The sequence below is a fragment of the Taudactylus pleione genome, unplaced genomic scaffold (assembly GCF_031769625.1).
Source record: "Taudactylus pleione unplaced genomic scaffold, aTauple2 ptg000053l, whole genome shotgun sequence".
Taxonomy (NCBI): Eukaryota; Metazoa; Chordata; class Amphibia; order Anura; family Myobatrachidae; genus Taudactylus; species Taudactylus pleione.
The window spans coordinates 44398603-44421870 of NW_028284455.1; the positions used below are offsets into that span (position 1 = coordinate 44398603).

At 43.9% G+C, this 23268-nt stretch overlaps 1 protein-coding gene across 2 annotated transcripts in view; it reads left to right on the top strand.

Annotated features, from left to right (window-relative positions):
- The window catches only part of ULK4 (unc-51 like kinase 4), a 777293-nt gene that overhangs the window by 506857 nt on the left and 247168 nt on the right, over positions 1 to 23268 (top strand). For both annotated transcript variants that reach the window (XM_088463894.1, XM_088463889.1), the window contains exon 32: positions 18393 to 18498. In XM_088463894.1, the coding sequence (XP_088320020.1) occupies positions 18393 to 18498 (106 nt within the window). The remainder of the gene's footprint in view (positions 1 to 18392; positions 18499 to 23268) is intronic.

Consider the following 23268-nt stretch of genomic DNA (forward strand, 5'->3'; position numbering starts at 1 on the left):
AAAACTGTGCCTAAAGAAGTTATTTAAAAATATTTCAATACCATATAAACAGTGCTAATGTTGATCCGTTGTTAGTGTTGTTTTATCACGGATTGGGTATGGGATGCCGGCAGTTGGGATCCCGGCTGTCAGAATTCCGACACCGACCGGCATCCCCGACAGGGCTAGCATGCCAACAATTGTTTTTCAATATGCTAACCCTCTCCCTCTCCCTACCCTAACCCTCCATTTTTGGTGCCTGATCCTAACCTCCCCCCCTAGTGCCTGAACCTAACCTCCCCCTCCCCGCACCCTAAACCTAACCCTCCCCCCTTAGTGACTAACCCTAACCGTCCCCTTAGTGCCTAACCACCCCTAACCCTCCCCCCAACCCCGCTACTTACCTTCGGTATCCCGGCGGTCGGGGCGCCAACATCAGTATTGTGAGAGGCGTCGGGATTCCGGCATCGGTAATATCAGCACCGGCATCGCGGCCACCGGGATTTTGACTGTATCCCTTATTATATTTTGTTGACCTTCCAAAATCTGAATGGAATAAAACTTTCTAACTTGTTATGTCACATAAACCCGCCTGTGACAAAGGCCCTCATTCAGACCCACTCGCAAGCGGGCGCACGTACGTTAGGCGTACGTACAAAATTATTTAAATTCAATGGCTCGCTCGTATTTTCGTTCGCAACTAAAATTCCTCCCTAAACTCAGGCGACCCCTCCTCTAACTAACGAGCGTGCGAAATAGCGAGCGTACATCCCCGAAATGGCTTGAAGGGAACGCACGCACAAGTATAAACCGGAAGTGGCCTTGTCAGATGTCGATTACGTGCTCCTTTATTCTGCCTACCTCCATCAATCGTATCATGCCAATCAATGTATCAATTAGCTTAATTGTTTGTTTTTTTTCAACACAATGCAAGAAACTTTTTGTTTACCCTTGTTTACCCGCAGAATACGTACGGATGGAACATTCGCTTTTATTGTTCCAAAAACATGTGAACCACAATTAAACAATTGTTCTATTGCTGTGGATCCCTGCATATTTCCCGGGGTTCATTTCTTTATTTAAATTTGCTTACGCATGTCACTGCATCAAGCCTATCATAACTCTCCAGAGATTTCTGGCCCTGTTGAACACATGACTCATACACTAACCAATAAAATTGCTCCTGTTAATGTCCAAAATACATTAGCCAATCAGAAATTTTTTGCACACTTTATCAAAAATGATTTGTCTGAAAAACACCATTGCCATCATGAGAGCCTCCGCATTCACCAGGCGCGAGCTGCTGGTGCTTACGGAGGTGATGGATCGCCGTATCACCAGCCAGCCTCCACCCATCACCAACCGGCAGAAGCGCTCCGCATATGCGGAGGCACGGTCCCGCCTGCGGTCCTTCGGTTCACGCCGCAACATCGGGCAGCTGGAGCGCAGGTGGTCAGACCTGCAACGGCGAACGCCCCGCTTGCTGGCATGCTTTCGCATGCAGATACAGGAAAGTAAGTGTTATGTATTGTGGTTTTCATGTTTGTGTTTGTGGGGCAAACTGCGTGTGCATGTTTTCCTGTCTGTCCTATTTATTATTTGTCCTCATATCTGCGTGTGCATGTTTTCCTGTCTGTCCTATTTATTATTTGTCCTCATATCTGCGTGTGCATGTTTTCCTGTCTGTCCTATTTATTATTTGTCCTCATATCTGCGTGTGCATGTTTTCCTGTCTGTCCTATTTATTATTTGTCCTCATATCTGCGTGTGCATGTTTTCCTGTCTGTCCTATTTATTATTTGTCCTCATATCTGCATGGCCATGTTTTCCCTCTATTTCTGTTTTTTTCATTCTACTCCTATTTGCATGTTTTTTGTTGGTGGGTTTTTTTTTTTTTTTTTTGGGCCCCGGATTTGGCCAGAAACTAACCTCAATTTGTTTGACATATTTTAGGTGGACAGCCAAGACTACGCCGTCACCGTCCGGCCAGACGGCATTCCCGCCCACTATCCCCAACCCCCAGCCAACACTCCACCCCAAATATTTCCCCTATACCCCACTCCTCCCCAGCCTTCCAAGACCCTCTCCCAAACTGTCGGGCCTCCTTCCCCTCCGTCACACTTCCCCCTCTCCTCCACCCACCCCTCTTCCAATTACCCCCTCCCCGGAGTCCGTCATTACCCCTCCCCGTTCTTTGGGGAATGAAGGCTCCTCCGAGGAAGAACATGGAGGGACTTCCGGAGCTCCCGTTTTGGCTCCCGGTATGTTTTTCTTTCTAATTTTTTTTAAGCACAAACTGTTTGTATGTAATCATGTGTCGTGCCTTTATTCGTGCTTTTTTGGTTTACTTTTGGTGATTTAGCAGTTTGCCTTTACCTCTTCCTGCTGATTTCAACATACACATATCACACCTGTGGGAATTTGTACATAGGCCTTGTATTTTTGGCAGCACCCCCTTTTTGTTTTGGTTTCTTTTTTTTAGGTTTAGGAGTGATTTCGTTGTGTTTTTGTTTTTTTAATGTGGATTCCCTATTGTTTTATTAATCCACACACTTTTCTCACCCACAGAGGAACAGAGGCGTCGGCAAGAGGTGGACGAATGTGTTGCCCAGATGTGCCAACATGTCATTGGCGTTCTTGTGGGCCTTGACCAGCTGTCTGGCATCCTTCGCCAGTAGTTTTTTTGGTTTATTTTCGTTTTCTAAATAAATTTTTTAGTTCTAATATACGTTCTGGCTCATTCTTTTTTTCCAAAACAAAAATAGTTTTCCCTGACATAAGTAGACTGTTCCTGCAAGGATTTCCCTTTTTTAAAAGTTAGATTGTGTTTTGTATTTGTATGTTAAACAGCCACAAGAAACACATAACAGTAACAATGTCATTTCCCTTTTTGGGTGTAGTGTCAATTAGATATTTCGACATTTTACAGGTTCCTAGTTGGTGTGCAAGCTGCTTAGGCCAATCTTCCAAATCCAAAGGTTTGGACAGGCTTCCTTTTGGTGTGGGTTGGGAACCTGAAAACATATTTCAGTTTACATCAACTGGTGTCAGTACTGGATTACCCCTTAGTCAAATGTAAGGTGTGTTAACCTGGTTACACTTGCTGTTAACGTCCAAAAAAAGGAAGACCATTTCACTCTCCAAACATTTATTCACAACATAAGTGAGAAATCAAAGTGGTCACTCCCAAAAAAAAAAAACAGTGATAATCTCAAATACAACACATACAAATAAAATATTTAAATAAAAAAAACAATCAAGAACTGGTTGACGAAGGACCATGCCAACATGATTCCACAAACATGGCGTTGCGATATGGGTTCCAGAATATATGCCCAAAATCACCAGATCCAGGTTTGGTAAGGGTAGCAGGAAGTAGTGAGCGTTGGAGTGGCAAAGATTATGTGAACAAACAGAAGATGGTGGAAAAAATAAAAATAAATTAGATGTTCGCAAACAAACACATTAGGTATAAACACTGTAGTTTTGGTAAAACTTACCTAAAAAATCTGGCCACCACATCATCGCGTATGGCCCCCCCACATACTGACCTCCGACCAACCTCGGGGGGGCCATCCTCAGGTAAGGCATCCTCTGGCTGCATTGGGACACCACTCCTTATGGCGATGTTGTGAAATATCCCACACAGGACCACAATTTTCGACACCATATCCGGCAAATACATGAGCTCGCCACCAGAGCGGTGGAGGCATCTGAATCGGCCTTTTAAAAGGCCGATACAGCGCTCCACCACTTGCCTGGTGGCTGTAAGTGCGGAATTATACTCACTTTGTGGGCCTGGTGTGGGAGCCAAATAAGGAGTGAGCAGCCAGGACATGCAAGGGTATCCACTGTCTCCTGTGAAAAATAAGAGACAACATCAGGAACACTGTGTATCAAGCTTAACATTGTTATGTACTAAAGGTCTCCACTTACCCAGAAGCCACGCATCACCAGCTTGTAGGTTGGTTAATTTCTGCCATATCCCTGATTGCCGGATGACGAAGGAGTCATGTGCACTTCCTGGTAATTTAGCATTCAGGGACAGGATCTGGAGGGAGGCATCACATACCACCATTACATTCAGGGAGTGATAGTGTTTCCTGTTTCTAAATATTGCCTCCAGCCGTGCTGGAGGCTGAAGTGGTATGTGAGTACCATCCACAACCCCTATGATGTGTGGGAAGCCAGCTATTTGGTAAAAATTGGCCTTGGCCACACATTTTAATAAAATGATGGAGGTGCTTGAAAAGTGCCTCCATCACTGCCCTCAGGATCCGGGAAAAGGAGGATTGGGAGATGCCCGCCACAATTCCCACCATTGTTTGAAATGATCCTGAGGCACAGAAATGTAACACCGCCATAAATTGCGTCAGTGGTGGTATTGCTGTTGGACTGTCAATTTGCCGCTCAAGATCAATTTCTATTAATGAGAGAGTGTCTATGATGATTTTGGGAGGTAGACGGTAGCGTCTTAAAACCTCATCATCAGGCATTCCAAAAAGGGTGACACGTGTTCGAAATATCTGGGGCCTTGCATGCCTACGATGCCTACGCCTGGGACGAGATTGAGGTTGGTCGGCTTCCGGGAGCATGGCCAGAACAATTCGACCCAGATCTACCTGAAATTCAAAGTTTACAATGTAAGGCTTTTGAGCCACCCCAAAAGTAACATAAAACAACTTAGCTTTATGATACCATCCATAGCTGCTTACATGCCGGGGTATTGTCATGATACGTCAAAACTGTAAACAAGCCAAAAATTATACATCAAAAATTTACAGGGTGAATGTATGTTTGTCAAATTGGTGCAAGCCAAAACATAAAATAGGCGAAACACACATTTGGGCATCGATCAAAATGACATTGCACACCGTACGTCAAATAGGGGTCAAATGTAAGCCAAAAATGGAAAAGGGAAAACAAAAACTGGTTTACATGATGAATAAGCATCCCAAAATGCGCAAATTAGTTCGCAAATGCAAGTCACTAGACCAACAGTGAAAAATGCGCTAATTAGTTCGCAAATGCAAGTCACTAGACCAACAGTGAAAAATGCGCTAATTAGTTCGCAAATGCAAGAAAAATAATGGACTTACCAAGAGCTAATATAAAAGATTTCCCTCAAAAAGGTCTTTGGGTCCGCAAGCCAAAAAAATCTAAAAGAGATGAAATTAGTGTTAAGCTGAAAATATTAAATTAAAAACAAGAAGTAGACACCAATTGGCCACAAGTTAGACTTCACCAAACTTACCAAATCAGGAAACGAGGCCCAAAAAAAACAACAAAAATGCGAACGGATAAAAAAAATAAACTGTAGCAAACCCAAAAAAAGCCAAAAACCGCCAAATCCTCCAACCGTAAACCACAAACTCCAACCAACTTAACCGCCAATAATCCAACAACGCAACCTCGAATCCACACACACCAAGCCATAAATAGTGTTTATTTTCCCGCACAAATTAAGGATGAATCATAGGGACGCACAATCAATGATGCGGCCGCAAACTAAGGACGCATGTATAAATACGTCACGAAATCACATAGAATTTCTGGATGATTTCATGCTGGAAGCAGAGACATGGCTTCAAACCAGGGAAACAATGGGCAAAATTCCGGCGGTAAGGCCTTCATGCATTTTGTCTCAATGATTATTTTCAAACATAATATTGTGTAAGTTGTGAAGTGGCTAAATCAGCATATTTACCCAAATAGGTGAGGACGATGACATGGAAGAAACTGCTGGCCCCAGTCAACCCGCCAAAGCTGCCAAAAAAAAAAGGCTGCCACATTTCACAAGAAAGGAGATGGAGGTTTTGATACAGAAGTGTGTGGACATCCTGCCACAGGCAGACAGGAATATGAGTCTAAGCCAGAAGGGGAGAATGTGGGAAGAGGTAGCCGTTGCTGTCAATAGGGTGGGTGATTATGTCCGTCTAGCCCGGGATGTAAAAAGGCAGTAAGTAAACACGTCTTGTGATGTCACCAACTCTGAAATGCTATTGTGCCAATATGTAGATTCTAATGTGACTCTTTTCTAATTTTTCCAACAGAGACACAGGCGGTTGAGTCTGCTCCAGAGGGGAGCCTTGGCCGCAGAATTTCTGCTGGCTGTGCAGGGGAGGAACCAGTACATCCGGCTGAGGACCCTGCAGAAGCCAGTCCAGGGCGTGCCCCCTCACAGGCAGTGGGCCTCCTCACAGAACTCAATTTAAAATCGGATTTCCATACGGAGATTCTGCAGAGGATGGACGCCAGTCTGATACGGGTGGCTGAGGCCCTGAAGCAAAATGCTGCGGCCAACGTGACCATTGGTCAGGCCCTGGCGGAAAATACCAGGGCCAACATCCGCATCGCCGATGCCCTGGAGCAGCTCGTTCGCCAGCACATGGTGGAGCCGACCTCCCTTCCTGCCGGAACATCAGGATCCTCCACCTCTGGCACAACATCAGCCAATCCTCCAAATGTGCCTAGCCCTGTGCCTAGTCCAGAGGCCACAACATCTGCCTCTGGACAGGCCAACCCGATGGCATCCTGGACCCGGTCTGGCGCCCACCCTCCCCCATCCAAACGGGCGAAAAAACGGTGACAGCAATGGCGACTTTTCCCACACTCCTTCTGTGCTTGGCTCATATTCCTTTCTGGTCAAAACTTCCCTCTCCTTTCTTGTGAAATGTTTTTAATTTATTTTTGTACGTTTATGTTAGCAGTTATTGATTATTTATTTTTGTGAAAAGTATCTTTGCCAGAAAAAAAGGCAACAAAATATTATGCCAATTGGTTTGTGTTTAAACAATAAATTTATGATAAAAATCTGACATTGTATTGTGACATTATTGTACAAATGGGTTACATTTAATCCTGGCCCTAAAGGCAAAAACTGACCAAAAAAACAATTTAATTTTTTTAAAAAAAGGCCTCTTGAAGGAACGTTTAAAAATTCACCTAACGATGCAAATTCCACAGTTAAAAAAAAAAGGGGAGCTAATTAAAACATGATGACATTATTGTCACAATAGGCCATAAACAACAAAATGAGGCCAAAATAAAACCCAAAAAATGTACGCAAATTGATTGTGTAATCCTGACATTAGCAGGTATGATTTCCACCTGCGTACGGTTTTGTGCTATCCCAATAAACTGCTTTCCAAACACATACCAAGCCGGTTTTCAATACAACACTAATTGCTTTTGTGACCACCCGCGATTAATCGCTGCAACATCGTGGAGTCCCGGGACGGAGGAGAAGGCCATCGCCAATGTGGTCGAGTAATCCAGACCCTAAGCTGTGCGAGCATTTTGAAGGGAAAGAGGATGTTCCAGTGACGTATGAGACGGTCCGAACACATTTGACGTTCGCATCTGCTAATGTATGTACGCCCCAAAAATGCCTCGCCACGCCTGCGTTTTTCCATCTCCACCCCCGTGAACACCCAAAAACGCCCTGTTCTGTCAATCACATTTGACATGTCACTTCCTGTACGCTATTTTAGGAACGAGAGAAAAAAAGCTCGCAATCTGCCGTACGCACATGCGCAGTGTAACACCGACGCATGCGCGGTTAGTCAACATCGGAACGCAACGAGCGTACTGTTGTTAACGTGCGGCTCTGAATGAGGGCCAAAGTTTCATAATGTCTGCTCAATTCATCTGTTGCCCTCTGAACTTCTTATGTCTTTGTGTTCTATTATTCTAAGTTTGTTAAGCGATTTGAATTGCATATAGTACATCTACACTATTCCACAACACCTGCTTATCTATACAGCTGACTACACTGTGTAGTGGACTTTGCTAAGTATATTAGGGATGCGGTCATAATCCCGACTGCAGGGATTCAGGCGCTTAGAATGCAGGTGCCGACACCTTTAAGAATCCCGGCATCGGCATCCTGACCGCCAGAATCCAGAAGGTAAGTAGCAGAGATAGGGGGAGGATTAGGCAATAGAGTTAGGGTTAAGGCACTAAGGGGTTAGGGTTAGGTTTAAGGTGCGGGGATGGGGAGGTTAGGTTTAGACACTAGGGGGAAGGTTAGGTTCAGGCATCGGGGAGGGAGGGTTAGGGTAGGGAGAGGGAAAGGGTTAGAATACTGACCGACAAGTGTCAGTATTATAACCCTGTCGAGATGCCGGCGTTGGGATTTTGACTGAGCAACGTTTGAACGATTACAACATCATAACCGTTCAGTCGTTCCTCATCCTGTAGGTGCCCACACTGAACGATATGTCGTTCAGAGCAGGCACCCTCCCTCATCCCCAAACATGCCCAATCTGTCGTTTTCAGCAGATTGAAAAAACATTTACTCTAGGTGCGTCTAACCATAAACAATTAAACACATATTGAGATAGATATAGAGCTGCAGTAGATAACAAACTCTGTGTAGGTTTGCAATATAGAGATAGAAAAAAATGGAAATAAATCTGCGCTACTCTATATCTAGATAGCTACCAAATATTTAAAAAATTAGAAGGAATGTATAATAGTAGGCACTGTAGAAAAACAAGGTAAAATTTATTAGACACTAAAATAGCATATATAATAATTACATGTTCAGGCGATGATTGATGTCGGAAACGCATCACTGCCCGATTTATGCACGATTAATGAGCGATTGAACGATTACGATGTTTTAATCGTTCTGTCACTCTGTTTAATCGGCAAGTGGATACGCGGCTTAAGGCAACAATTTACTGACGCCTGCAACTTGCTCAAACAGAGTACCTGGAATGACATTCAACTAAACCTCTGTCTACTTCCTTTAATATTGCCAATTTCTATGAGAGACCCTGTAAGGGACATTACGTTATTAACTTAGACCCTGTCTATTACAATCGTGCTGTCATGTATTTTGCTGTCATGTATTTTACAAATCTGGGACAGTTCAGACCATTAGCCACTCTGTCAGTGATTTCATCTGCTTAACAGGTTATTCTTTTGCAACATGTCCTATACCAGTGCTACTTTCATTATATACATATTCTTCCCATTCAGTATACATCTGTATTACTCATTACTTAGTCCCAGTACCATATCTCCTAAAGCTCCTGGTATTTGGGTTCTACCTTGAATAATCTGGGTAGCAAATCTACTCTGTTAATGTGACACAAGATCACAAAGCAGGCAATTGTATACCTAGCAGACCATAAGATGTTTTTTGTCTGCCATAAGCAGTATAGCACTTAAGGTGGTTACACACCTGACAGATATATCTGCAGATTGAGTGATCTGCATATATATCTGCAGATGATGGTCGTTCATACAACCATCATCTGCATGCTGCAGCAGGTCGGGCCGGACTGGGGGCGGGTAGTGGGCATGGCTTAATTGCAGGAGGTGTGGCCACGCCCCCTTTGGGGGAAAAAAACCTTTTGCGGCGTGTTGGGGAGGGAGGCACTGCGTGTGCTCCTCAGTCCGGCCCACAGCCAATTGGAGGTACAATCAGTGTGATCGCTTTCCCCCTTTGGCATAGAAGACTGCTCGGCCTGCTGCTTTAGCAGTCTCGGACAGTCTCCCAGTGCAGCCCAACACAGAGCAGCGTGGATGGGGAGCTGTGCTGGACCCGGGTAAGTAGTATCCGCTCACGGCTCCCCCCCCCCACTCTGCACCTCTGTATGGGTGCAGCACAGCCAATGCAATATGTCTGTGAACGACGTTGTTCACAGACATATTGTCTGTACACACTGGCCGACGGGGGCAAGATATATTGGCCGATCAATTGATCGGCCAATATTTTGGCCAGTGTGTGCCCAGCATTAGTCAGGTGGCATTGTAGAAATTACTTGCATTTTGAGTTGGTAAAGCTGTATAGACTTGGGTTGATTTTGTTCTGACAATTTGAAATATTCCCAACTACATATCTCTTCTTCAGGTTCCATTGGGTCCATGGGAACTACCTTGGGGTATGTGGTTGGAGTGATCCAGGCACCAAACAGTCAAAGCTTTAGCTCCCAGAATGCCCTGGTCCTTCTCCATATATACCCTGCCCCCAGCCACAGGCATTCAGTTTTTTGTTTGGTGTTCAGCAGGATGAGACACACCTTGCTCAGGCAGTCCCAAGCTTTTTTTTTTTGTCATTATTTATTATTGGGTTAGCAGTGCTGAGCGTCTTAACAAGACGCATCTACTGTGACTCCTCCTACCACCGCCGATGACACAACACCAGTAACGTTTCTGATGATTTCGGCGGGTCACTGCGGAGCTTAGCAGGGTCCTCAGAAAATTCAAGCAAGAAGGTGCCAGGGTGATACTAATAGCTCCGGCTTGGCCCAGGCGACATTAGTTCACCGATCTGACATGTCTATCTACAGACAATCCACTTCCACTACGGCTGGATTTGTTAGTGCAGGGTCTCTGCCTACATCCGGGCCTACCTCATCTGGCTTTGATGGCATGGCTCTTGAGTCTTTCATCTTTTAAAAGCAAATGGTTTGTCTTATTCTGTGATTCAGACGATGCTCAGGGCAAGAAAGCCTTCCTGTGCCCGCATCTATTACAGGATTTAGCATTCTTTTTTTCAAAAGGTGTTCCAACAGAGAGTATGACCCTGAAGTTTTTAGGGTCTCAATTTATTGCTTTTCTCCAGGCTGGACTAGACCTTGGTTTTTACCTGGCTAGCTTGAGAGTTCAAGTTTCTGCATTGTCGGCCTGATTCCAGCGGCGAATCGCTTCCCTGACGGATATTAGAACATTTTTGCACAGTGTTCTCCTTCAACCTCTGTTTGTCCATCCGGTGGCACCATGGGATTTATCCTTGTTCTCAGGGCGCTGCAGGCTCCTCCCTTTGAGCCCTTGGATACAGTGGATCTCAAATGATTGACAGCGAAGACAAGTTTTCTCCTCGCTGTCTCCTCAGCTCGCAGAGTTTCTGATTTGGCAGCGCTTTTGTGTCGCTACCCATTTTTGATTTTTCACAAGAATAGAGCTGTCCGTACACGGGCGCGTTACCTACCGAAGGTGGTATCCCATTTTCATATGAATGAAGAAATTGTAGTTCTGGCATTTCAGTTTTCAGAACTTTCTGTAGGTGAAACTTCCCTGGATGTGGTTTGAGCCTTTCGTATCTACGTGGATCATACCAACTCCATCAAGAAATCAGATGCACTTTTTGTGTTATATGGTTTTCACAAGTGAGGCTGGCCAGCTAACAAGCAAACTCTGGCTCAGGGCTGCGTATGACTATATCTCAGGATTTTGCACAGGCCGATCTTCCTGTTCCTAACAGGGTGACAGCACATTCGTATCAGTCTGTTGGACCATCATGGGTGCTTAGACATGGCGCCTCTGCAGAAGAGTTGTGCAAGGCAGCCACTTGGTCTTCTGTCCACACTTTGATAAAATTTTATGCATTTGATACTTTTGCCTCCCAGGATACTTACTTTGGGCGGCGGATTCTCCTCTCTGCTCAGGAGCATCCCCACCCTTAAGGGAACTGTTTTAGGACATCCCCAAGGTAGTTCCTGTGGACCCTATGAAACCTGAAGAAGAAAATAACAAAGGTAAGTCTACCATAACTCTTAACTCTTTTTCACCAAGGTCCACAGATGCCCACATTGACGTACCTGGCCTCAGTTGGGATCTGTTCCTTCTTGTTACTGATTCCCTCATCTTTGTGAGAGTGTTTCTAGGTTAATTTGTACTTCCTTTACCACTTTCCTTCTCCTACCATTGGGCTTGTTTACAAACTAAATGGCTGGGGGTGGGATATATATGGAGGAGGACCAGGGCATTCTGGGAGCTAAAGCTTTGACTGTTTGGTGCCTGGATCACTCCAACCACATACCCCAAGGTAGTTCCTGTGGACCCTATGGAAAAAGAGTTAACAAAGGTAAGTCTACCATATTTTTTATAAAGCAATCTAAGCAGAATTCTAAGTAAGTTATAGTTTAACAACTTGGTTACGCTAGTTTTTATTTAGTATGTTTTATGGGGAGTTCAATTAATTTTTTTTTTAAAAAGTGAATGATTGCTTTCCTTGCAGTCTAATCGTTCCAAACTACACTTTCAGTTTGCTCTGTGTGAAACAAGCCAAGTTTGTGTTGTTAGTCCTATCCCACTTAGGTGAATAGGAGCAGGCACTAACACTTTAACAGTCTGGTACACTGTACATATACCTCGTACATGACGGGTATCTTTCTTGATAATCACTGCCAGTTTATGTTGAAAACTTTTGCTTCCCTAGTGGTAATTCGTAGTCTATCTTTTCATCAAGGAACAGGGGGCCTGATTCAGCAAGGAACGCAGTTGCTAATACACATGCAATCGGCCGACTGTTGCATTCTGTGCATGCGTATTCATTGCACTGCGCATCTGCGAACCGGCCACTGCGATTAGGACTGTGATTGCAGTGACTGCGCAGAGCAATTGACAGGAAGTGCCGTTTGTGGTTGGTGACGGGGTGGTTGGGGAAACGCAGGTGTGCCAGTGCCTTTTAACGCCATTGCATGGGCGTGCATAAATTATCTACTGTGATACCCTATGCAGCCTGATAGTGTGCAATGAAGTAAGCAATTCCTGAGTAAGGTCAGAACTTGTGCAAGTTTGCATGAGGCTGTGATAGTACTCGATTGGACCGATGGTGTTGCAGTCTTGCTAAACATTACAGATGTGTGTAAGGTAAAGTGGGCATCCTTATGTAGTGCTGCGACAGCATTGCGATCACAATAAATAGCTTAGTTGAACTGCGTGCATAATCGCTATTACATTCGCAGTTGTGTTCCGTAGTGAATCATGCCCAGTAACCGGTACACCACCACATGAAGCTTACCTTCAGTGAGTGCATGGACTCAAGGGGGTTGGTTAGAAGTAATGCAGGATCATCATGTGCTGTGCATGACAGCAGCCACTACTGGTTCCTACATTCAATATAAAGTATTGTGCTTTTTATGAATTGGGTTTCACCCACAGTGGTTCATTAGCACATCAATATGTAATTCTAAAAGTTTATATTGAGACTTAATTGTGTCACATCCCTTATGCATCCAGATACACCCATGTCACTCTCTTTCCCCCAATGAGGCCATATACTTTCTAGGACAGATGACACCACTTTCGTTTGGGTGGGGTTAGGAAGTGGGAATAGGGCATTTATTTACTTTCTGAGGTTGCGTTAAACTAGAAGTTAAAGTTTTAAAACAATTGGTGGAAAACCGGCAGATGTGCATTGAAAAGGCTGCTGCAATATGTTTTGTTTTAGTGTTTTGGGGGGATGGAACATGATTTTTAATGTGACCAACCCATTTGTCAAACATTGAATAATGGTGCAGGTACGTTGATGATGTGGCATTGGCATCAGTTGGAGATGCATATTTTCTATTTTGCAGTTTTTATTCTTCTCTAACTATTTATTGAATCTGACACAGATAAATTGACCAGCTTGTGATTATTATTGATATTATATTGATTATAGTATGTAGCTAACCAATGATGCATAATTTAATCTATTGGTAGGCACTTCTATTCATAAAATAGACTCTGGGTCTATTATACTTATTTAAGTTTTTTCAAAAGTTTTTGGTTCATCTTCTAAAAAATTTATTTTTAAGCTATATTTGCAACCGACATTAACTATCTTTACATTAACATTAACTCTGCAAGTGTTGGATAAAATGGTACATCAGTATGTATTTCCAAGAGATTAAATTATGTACAAATTGTGCCACTTTTTGATCTGTCCAAACCACTTCCAAACACACCCATGCCAGTTTTATTCCCCCATTTAAGGTACATGTCATCTACAGCATGTTACATAACTTTTCTGTAAAAATCAGGACTGTCTGACCAAGGTTGCATAGATGGGTGCTCGTACTTCTGTGCGTGGCTACACAGTAGGGCTGTGCCAGCTGACTTTGGATTTAAAAGAGGGGTACAGTACATGTTCTGGTACAGTATTTGATTAACAAGTATTTTTTGTTTCAGCTGTCTATGTTCTTAATCGATTTTATGTTACTGAGCTGTCTTGTTCCTGACCATTCTTGTCAACTGTGTTTATTCCTGTTCTCATAATTCAATATTGAATCTTCTGGTTTTTGACCATCCCTGTCTGCTTGTTGTATATGGACCTTGAACCTGTGCTGTCCACAAATATGTTCGGGTCTTGTAATTTTGTTTTCTGTTGTACTAAGAGTTTTGCATGAAAGCCTATTGCATGCTAATGAGAATCCTAGTAGAGGACTGCTCACCTATTAACTAGTAGCATAGTGTGTGCTTAAACAGAGTCAACTACTTCACCTATAGTCACCTATGTATATATATATGTGTGTATATATATATATGTATATATATATATATTATAAGAGCACATTCAGGTAGGGGTGGAATTTAGACTTGGGGTTTGTTTTATTAGGTAGCTATTGTGCCAGGGTACGTGCTTTTGGGGTTCAGGTAAATTTGAAAGTCACCGTTTTTAAACTATTACCTCAAGAATGCGCCATTGTAGATATAGGACTTTTCAACTTGTTGTGCAGCCTCAGTAGGAGCCTCTAGCAGGTGTAGTCATAGTGGCTACACTTGGGTGCAGCAAGATGGCCGTCGTTTGCGGGCGGGGGCCGGGGGGCAGGAATCCAGCATTTGCTGCGGCCGTGATGCGGGGGAGAGGGGGTAGGGGCTAGCAGGCATTAGCTGCAGCCAGGAACCGGGGATGGTAGCAGGCGTTAGCAGCGGTGGTGGTGCAGGCATTAGAACCCAGGGGAGGTAGCAGCACACAGATGCAGGCTCGGATCTGAAAATTCCGTGATACCTGCATCTGTGTTTAAAAAAACAAGCACAGACGGGTCAGTGAGACCTGTCTGTGCTTCTGTGTTTAAAATTAAAAACAGTGTAAAAAAAAATGGCGTGGCCCCCTCCCCAAAAAACCAACCAGCCCGGGCTATGGAGCCCCAGTACTGGTTGTGCTAAATACAGGAGATAAACAATGTAGGGGCCCCCCGTATGATGCACAACCAACACCAGGCTTTTCAGAACCAGTCCTGGTTGCCAAAATACGGGTGCAAATGATGTAGGGGTCCCTCGTATTTAGCGCAACCAGTACTGGGCTCTGAGCCGGTCCTGTTTCTGGAAATACATTGACAAAAAATGCATAGGGCCCCCCCTGTATTTCCCAGAACCAGCACCGGACTCTTTCTAGCGGGGGGTGATGCAACAGCCAGGGGAGCCCTTTCACCGGGCCCCCCAGCTGCAGCATCACCCCTGAACGCTAGTCAGCCCAGGCCGGGGATCCCTGGGGAGTTGGGGACCCCCCCAATAAAGGGGTCCCCCTCTCCAGGGCACCCCAGGCCCAGGATACAGTTCCCAGCAAGCCTCCCCCACATGCTGGTACTTGGAGAACCACAAGTATCAGCATGCAGGACGCTACGGGCGTGCTGGTAGCTGTAGTTCCACAGCAAAAGCAATATTAAAAAAACACAACACACACACACCGTAGAAAATTATAATTTTATTAAAACATACATGCACACACACATGTACTAACACATGCATACACACTATCTCACATACTCACCTACAGCCAGGTGCATAAATATTAGGACATTGACAGAATTTTCATATTTTGTCCTCTATTCACCACCACAATGGCTTTGAAATGTAACAAACAAGATGTGCTTTTACTGCAGACTTTCAGATTTAATTTGAGGGTAATTACATCCAAATCAGGTGAACGGTGTAGGAATTACAACGGTTTCTATATGTGCCTCCCACTTTTTAAGGGGCCAAAAGTAATGGGACAAACTAAACAATCCTATATCTAACTTTCACTTTTTAATACTTTGTTGCAAATCATTTGCAGGCAATTACAGCCTGAAGTCTGTTACGCATAGACATTACCAGACGCTGGGTTTCATCCCTGGTGATGCTCTGCCAGGCCTCTACTGCAAATGTCTTCAGTTCCTGCTTGTTCTTGGGACATTTTCCCTTCAGTTTTGTCTTCATCTCTTCCCATCACTCTGGTACAAGTTGATCTTTGTCTCATCTGTCCATAGGATGTTGTTCCAGAACTGTAATGGCTTGTTTAGATGTTGTTTGGCAAACTCTAATCTGGTCTTCCAGTTTTTGAGGCTCGCCAATGGTTTACATCTTGTGGTGAACCCTATATTCACTCTTGTGAAGTCTTCTCTTGATTGTTGACTTTGACACATATACACCTACCTCCTGGAGAGTGTTCTTGATTTGGCCAACTGTTGTGAAGGGGTTTTTTTTCACCAGGAAAATAATTCTTCTGTCATCCACCACAGTTGTTTTCCGTGATCTTCCGGGTCTTTTGGTGTTGCTAAGCTCTCCGGTGCGTTCTTTCTTTTTAAGAATGTTCCAAACAGTTGATTTTTGCTATCTCTCTGATGGGTTTGTTTTGATTTTTCAGTCTAATGATGGCTTGCTTCACTGATAGTGACAGCTCTTTGGATCTCATATTGAGAGTCGACAGCAACTGATTCCAAATGCAAGTGTCACACCTAGAATCAATTCCAGACCTTTTACCTGCTTAATTGATAATGAAATAACGAGGGAATAGCCCACACCTGTCCATGAAATAGCTTTCGAGTTGATAGTCCCATTACTTTTGGCCCCTTAAAAAGTGGGAGGCACATATAGAAACCGTTGTAATTCCTACACCGTTCACCTGATTTGGATGTAATTACCCTCAAATTAAATCTGAAAGTCTGCAGTTAAAGCACATCTTGTTTGTTTAATTTCAAAGCCATTGTGGTGGTGAATAGAGGCCAAAATCTGAAAATTCTGTCAATGTCCCAATATTTATGCACCTGACTGTATGTGTCCCTGAAGCCAATCTGTCCTCTTCTCCAGTAGGTAATCCAATGGTGTACCTGTAATAAAAAATGTCTTACTCATTTCCTCCTATGTGTGGATCTGTCCTCTTCGTTCCAAAGTAGGCAAATCCTGGGTCTTGGCCAAAAAAAACAAGAATTACCTGAGCCCACCGACATTAGTAGTGTCCTCTAAGGACACCACTACCCGAATGACAGCTACGCTGCGTGATTTCGGTCCAGAAATCCCGGTGCGGAGCGCTCATTGGCTGAGAGAGGCGAGCCTTCCGCCTCTCAGCCAATGAGCGGTTCTCACCATTGAATTCAGTGGTGAGAACCGAGCGTGCCCTTTTCAAAAATTGCGCCTCAGTGCCATTTTTGAAATTCAAAGATGGCCGCCGCGAGCCGTGATGTCATCGCCCCACTGCCTCGCTGGCTTAAATACTACCAGCGCGAGTTGCAGTGCGCTCAGTCGGCCGCGGGCGGGCAGGTAGCAGAGAAGAGCTGCCGCAGCCTTAATGATCGTAATTTCATTGCTTTTTGAGGTTTGAGTGGCAGAAAATCAATAGGTTTTGTGAATTTTCAGATCATGTCTAAGCAGCCTTAATGGGACATGTGAAACCGTAAGGTTTTTTGTCTATGGAAAATATATATATATATATAGTCTATGTTTGGCCAGCACTCTCACTAATCAGAAAGTACAACTGCTGGGGTACAAGTCCTCAGTGTAAACCCTCAGGAGAAAGGGAAGACACAGACATATAACAAAATAGAATAAACAGAGTGCACTCACCAGGGCTTCTTTAGAAAAAAGTTGTAATACAAGACTTTATTCAGTCATCGACGTTTCGGTCCGCCTTGGGACCTTTGTCAAGATACTGTATTTTTTCCATTTGTGCTTTCAAATGTTTACTTAAATGTTCTACTAAACTTAAGGTTTTACTATTCATTTGTGTTATACATATTCTGCAGTTACATTTTAAGAATATTTGGAGTAAAGAATGCATACATTTACTTATATAAAGCCATTTTAATTAAAGGAAATTGTATATTTGTTGCAGAATATTGGCTTTTATATGGCAATTATGTGAATGTCCTACATGTCTTCCACCAAAGCAATGTAATTACAAAGCACGATTTATGTTGCATATTTCTTTGTGAATAAGACAATACATTTGTCTTGAATGACAAATTAATGACAGTGTCTGAGGGCACTTTGAACAGACATTGTCATCTATCATTTATCAAACAACAGTGTGCATTTTTTAATAGCCTCATCTTTTGTTTTTTTGTTTTTTTTATATAGATTGACTTTAACACATATTCTAGTCCATTTATTATGTGGTCCTAAGACATGAATAAAGGGTATTGTCATGTTGGTGTTTGTAAATAATTCTCTCTCCTTACATGCTTCAGAAATAATTACATCCACTGGTGGAAGGCTGTAAAAGGATCATTTATCTTTCTGAAGTAGGGAACTTATCTGAAAAACTGTTTCTGCTTAATAAACGACAGATTTCAAATATATGTGGCAGCCGGGTTATTCATTCCAATACATTTTGTGGAAGTCTACAACAGTGTGTGCCAGTAATTATGGTTTACAGAGCTATAGGGATAAATACCATGTTATGTGCTCATTGTCTATGCTTTGTTTTTTTACAGACACATCAAGATAACGTTCTAGGAAATGTTATTCAAAACGTAATATCTTTATTGTACAACTTGGTTGCTCATAAAGACACAAACCTGAAACTCCTCTATGAACAAGGTGTGTATATTCTACTTGATACATGACGAATAGGAAATACAGTTGAGCTGTCATATGATGGACAATTTTCAGCACTTTAGTTGTTGCGTAACGATTTTTCCCATGATGTTCAATCAATGAGAGCCTGAGTCAGAGTTGAAAGTAAATCAAGTGTATGTTGTTGGAAAACTGCATGCATGGAAAAAATTTGTTTATCCTCCCGGTTGCAGAATTATGCACATTTTGGGTAGGGACCACCGTAATGTATATATCTGGTTTGCTATTAGTTATCATAATCAGTGCACATAGGCACCTACACTATACTTAGTGCTAAAGGTACACCTGAACACAGATGTATTTGCAATTATGTCCAACTAACACGCAGTTCCATTGACACACCCTCACACAACTGTTTTTTGGTGAGAATGCCCTGTTACGGGATGCGGTTAATATACCGACTGCGCCAGAATCCCGTTCTGCGTGGTAAAACTAGCGACGGAATCCCGACATAGCTAGAGATGCCGATGCTGGAATCCCGACAGCCGGCATCCCGAAAGTGAGTATAGTGGGGCCGGGTAGGTGTAAGCCGTGGGGAAGTTAGGGTTAGGCTGCGGGAGGGGGGTGGTTAGGGATAGGCTCCAGATGGGGGGTTAGGGTTAGGCACCACCGGGGTGTGGTTAGGGTTAGGCACTAAGGGGGGGAGGGTTAGGTTAGGCACTCACTGGAAGGGTTAGGGTGCTGGGTAGGGAGGGTTAGTATCAGGGTGCAGGAACGGATGGTTAGGGAGTAAATAGGACAGGGGAACATCACTTACCGTTCCCCTGTCGGGATTGTAAGCATCGGGATGCCGCTGTCAGTATATTGACAGCCATCATCTTAAGTGTCGGAATATCGTACCCAACCCAGTTACACCACTTTGGTCTATACGTAAATGTGATTGAGATGCGTACAACCATTAATTGTCTTTACTGTATGTGCTCATTGTCAGAGCATGTTCACTACAAAGGCATGAACAATATGCTCCAAAAATAGATGTACGTTCAACTGAGCATCATCCACTGAATGAGCATCAGGCTTCATACAGATGTGTCCTTTCTAACTGTTGCTTCAGGAATGCCAAATAGCACCTCAGGTTACATGCGACTTGACCACACAGAACATATTTTTCGCTCATTCTAGCAGCCTGCACCTATCACAACCCATGCAGTTCCTCTTTCCTGCCTGGGGTGTTGCTCTTTACTCTGCAACAAACTGCTGAGATACAGACCAGAGTGTGCTAGAAGCACACAGATGCAGGGTGTTAGAATGAACACTATTATTGTATAATTAGAACACATGGAAGTGACAAAACTACATTGCTAGCTTACACTGATCGATTTGGTGTGCGACATTTGGTATATCTGTTGGTGACTGAGTCTAAATCAGTGTAAGCAAGAGGCCGCTACTTTGCGGTGCTGGGCTGATGTGAGATGAGAGGGGGTGGGGAGGGACGGACGGCGCCGAGTCACTCTAGCAGGCCCAGGTGTTTGGTGCCCACTCCCCCTCCCTCTCGGCGCCCCTGAGTGTGATCACCAGACATTGTGATGAGTTTCCCAGCACCGCAGCGGGCCAAGAGCTTCGTGCGTCTGATGTCAAAAGTAGCGCTGGAAAAGGTTATTTGTTAAGGCAGAGAGGTGTTCTTGCCGTTGTAAATGAGGTGATCCTCCGCTTATGGATATTGGCTGCAAACGATGAATAAATCTGAAAAATAATTTTGTCAGTCTAACCATAGATTGATCATAGTCATTTAGCAAGTGTAGTCACTATGATATTAATAATTCCATACAATGGGGGCGTGGTCTCCTCAGCAGTTAGCGGGTGTAAGGTACAGAAGCTTCCTCTCTACAATGCAGATGCTCCGAAAAGATTAAGTATAACAGGGAGTCCACTTTGTTGATTGCAAGTTATATGTGTAAACTGTCACATAGAGCGTTCACATATGATCCAAGCACTCTGGTTGATAATTGAAATTACCTTATCAATGAAATAAGAAATTCACAGTCATGTCCATAATTATGTACAATCCACTAGATAGCTGCAGGGCAAAATGAAATGAATATTTTTAATTTCAAGCAGTTAATATTACATTACACTTCACCGCGATCAGTAGCTCTGATGAGACAATAAAGAGTCCTTGTAACGCGTTTCTTCCGTCCTGCAGATTTTTTCAAAGGAAATGGATGTAGTTCAGTGGTCCTAGTGGGCCTAATCATCTGGCATTAATAGACCATGGAGTTTACTGGTGATTATAGCAACTGTAATTTTCTATCACTTCTGGTCCACAGGGTTCACTGTATATCAGGTCCATGACCAAGTGAAAGGCCGTTTTGGTGAAAGTCTCTGGTATTGTGGGCAAATAGGTTGTACTGATATATTAGTGATAGTTGCCCCACTTCCACTCTGAACATAGGCCCTGATTCAGAGCCGCACGCTCTGACAGAGCGCTCGCTCTGAATCAGGGCCGTCCCTCTGAATTTTAGAGCTGCCACCTGGCCGCTCGCATAGCTGTGGGTGACCACCCACAGCTATAGCGAGCAGCTAAAAAGATGGTCGCGATGGTCAAGACCATTGCGACCATCGGGCTTGCGACGATACCCTTGTGGGTAGGGTCTCGTTGCTGCAAGCCCTGGAGTGCTTTCGGCTCTATCAGAGCCGAGAGCACTCCCACTGACATCACTTGTGGGAACGCCTCCGTCTGGGCAGCCACGCCCCCAGCACGCCCACCAAAGGGGGCGTGCTGTCATTCACCATCGACAGCACGCCCCTTTTGTAGCGAGACCCATAGCGACGGCTTGCCCGTCGCAATCCGGGTCTCGCGCATGCGCACGACGGAGCCGGCTCCCTCGTGCGCATGCGCACTTGGCCAACATCGACCCGCTCGCGAGCGGGGCTGAATTAGGCCCATAGAGCAGAAGTGGGGCAACTACCATGAATATATAAGTATTTCCCTCTCTTTTTATACTTCGTTTTTGTGTATCTGTATGCCGGTATTTTTAATGCATGCAGGATATTGATATATCCATCAAGACACCTTTATGATTAGCAGTACTGTTGTTACATACTTTTACCATGTTTAATGGTTACATTTTATGTACGATTCATTTAAATAAATTGATTATGTTATAACTGTTATGCTTTAAGCCTTCATTGATGTGTCTGACAAGGTAACATTTTCCATCCATTCTTTAGAGGGAAAGGACCTATACCTATGTGCTCCAACTACCGCCCTGGTTTTTTCCTGAATGTCAGTTTTAAACTTTTTGCTAAAATGATTGGCAATTGTCTGAATCCATATCTGCCTAATTAATACACACAGACCAAGTGGGCTTTGTTCCTGGGCATGAGGCTCGTGATAAGATTATTAATCTCATCTGTAGTATTTCCCAGGTCAAGGTCCAGATCCTCTTTTTGTCTACAGATGCAAATAAGGCTTTTGATTGGATGGATTTGCAATTCTTGACAGGGATGCTGGAGCACATGGGACTAGGGGCCTGATTCAGAGCCACTCGTAAGCGGCAGCTCGTTCGCTCCGAGCGATGATTGCCCAACTGCGCATGCGTACGGATTGTTATACGCATGCGCGAACCAGTCAGTGCGGCTGAAATTCATGTGCTCGCAAAATAGCGAATGCCTGCTAATTTGAGTGACAGGATGAAGTATATGTGGGTGGTAACAGGGGACGGTGCTTGAAAACGGGGAGTGGAGATCCGATCGCAGGCGTGCTTAAAGGTCAAAACGGGCGTTTTATGGGTGTGCATATTTAAAACAGCAGCGTCATTGACCACGTCCTTGGGTTATTTTTTACCAAGAACTGCTCGCAAAATTGTGGTAGGAAAAACCAACCCCAAGAATAGCGAGCAGTTCATACCCTGGTCGATGTACTCGATTAATCTAATAAATAGCGGACATGACGTAGGATGCGAGCGGCCAGGGGGCGTAGTTTCCCAAAAAACGACCGCAAGTTTTGTTCGCTCGTTCAGACCTAGAGGCGTGAACAGACCGCAAACAGCGAACGGTTCATTTGAATAGCCACCCCTATTTTCTGGACGAGCGAGCGCAAATAGCGTCCGGGTCTGAATCAGGACCTTGGTCCCTCATATTTGAACAAGATCATTGCACTTTTTAAATCACCGACTGCTCGAATCAAGATAAATGGTACTATGATCCGATGTCCATTGCTAACGGAACCTGACACGGGTGCTCTTTTCAAGCTGGCTCTATTTGACAATGACTTGCTTGCTGCTATCACCCTACCTCGACTTTCCTTGTCCATATGACAGAGTTGTAGACCTTTGGCTACTTATCCAGCTTTAAGATAAGTTATTTAAAGTCATTAGCCCTGAACCATAATTTGCCAGTATCAATAGCCATGGTTCTACAGTCTGCACTTCAGTATTTATGGCACCTTACCTAGATATGTTATTTTAGGAATACTTCTCTCCAATGATAATGCAACTGCTTTACCCTCAATTTCTTACCCCTCCTTGCTAGGTTTCGTATAATTAATCTCCCCACAAATTCTGGTTAGGCAGGATAAATATTGTAAAAGTGAACCTGTTTCATGGTTTTGGTGTGTTCCTCTGGCTTTACCTATAAGAAGAGCCTTCTTTTATTACTTTTATGATTTACAGAACGTAGTTTGCTGGTTTGTATGAGGATTTAGGAGGCCCAAATGTGGACTGGACATTCTAAATAGGCCGAAAACAAAAGATAGATTACAAGTGTGTTTATTTAAAAGATAGTACAACCAGT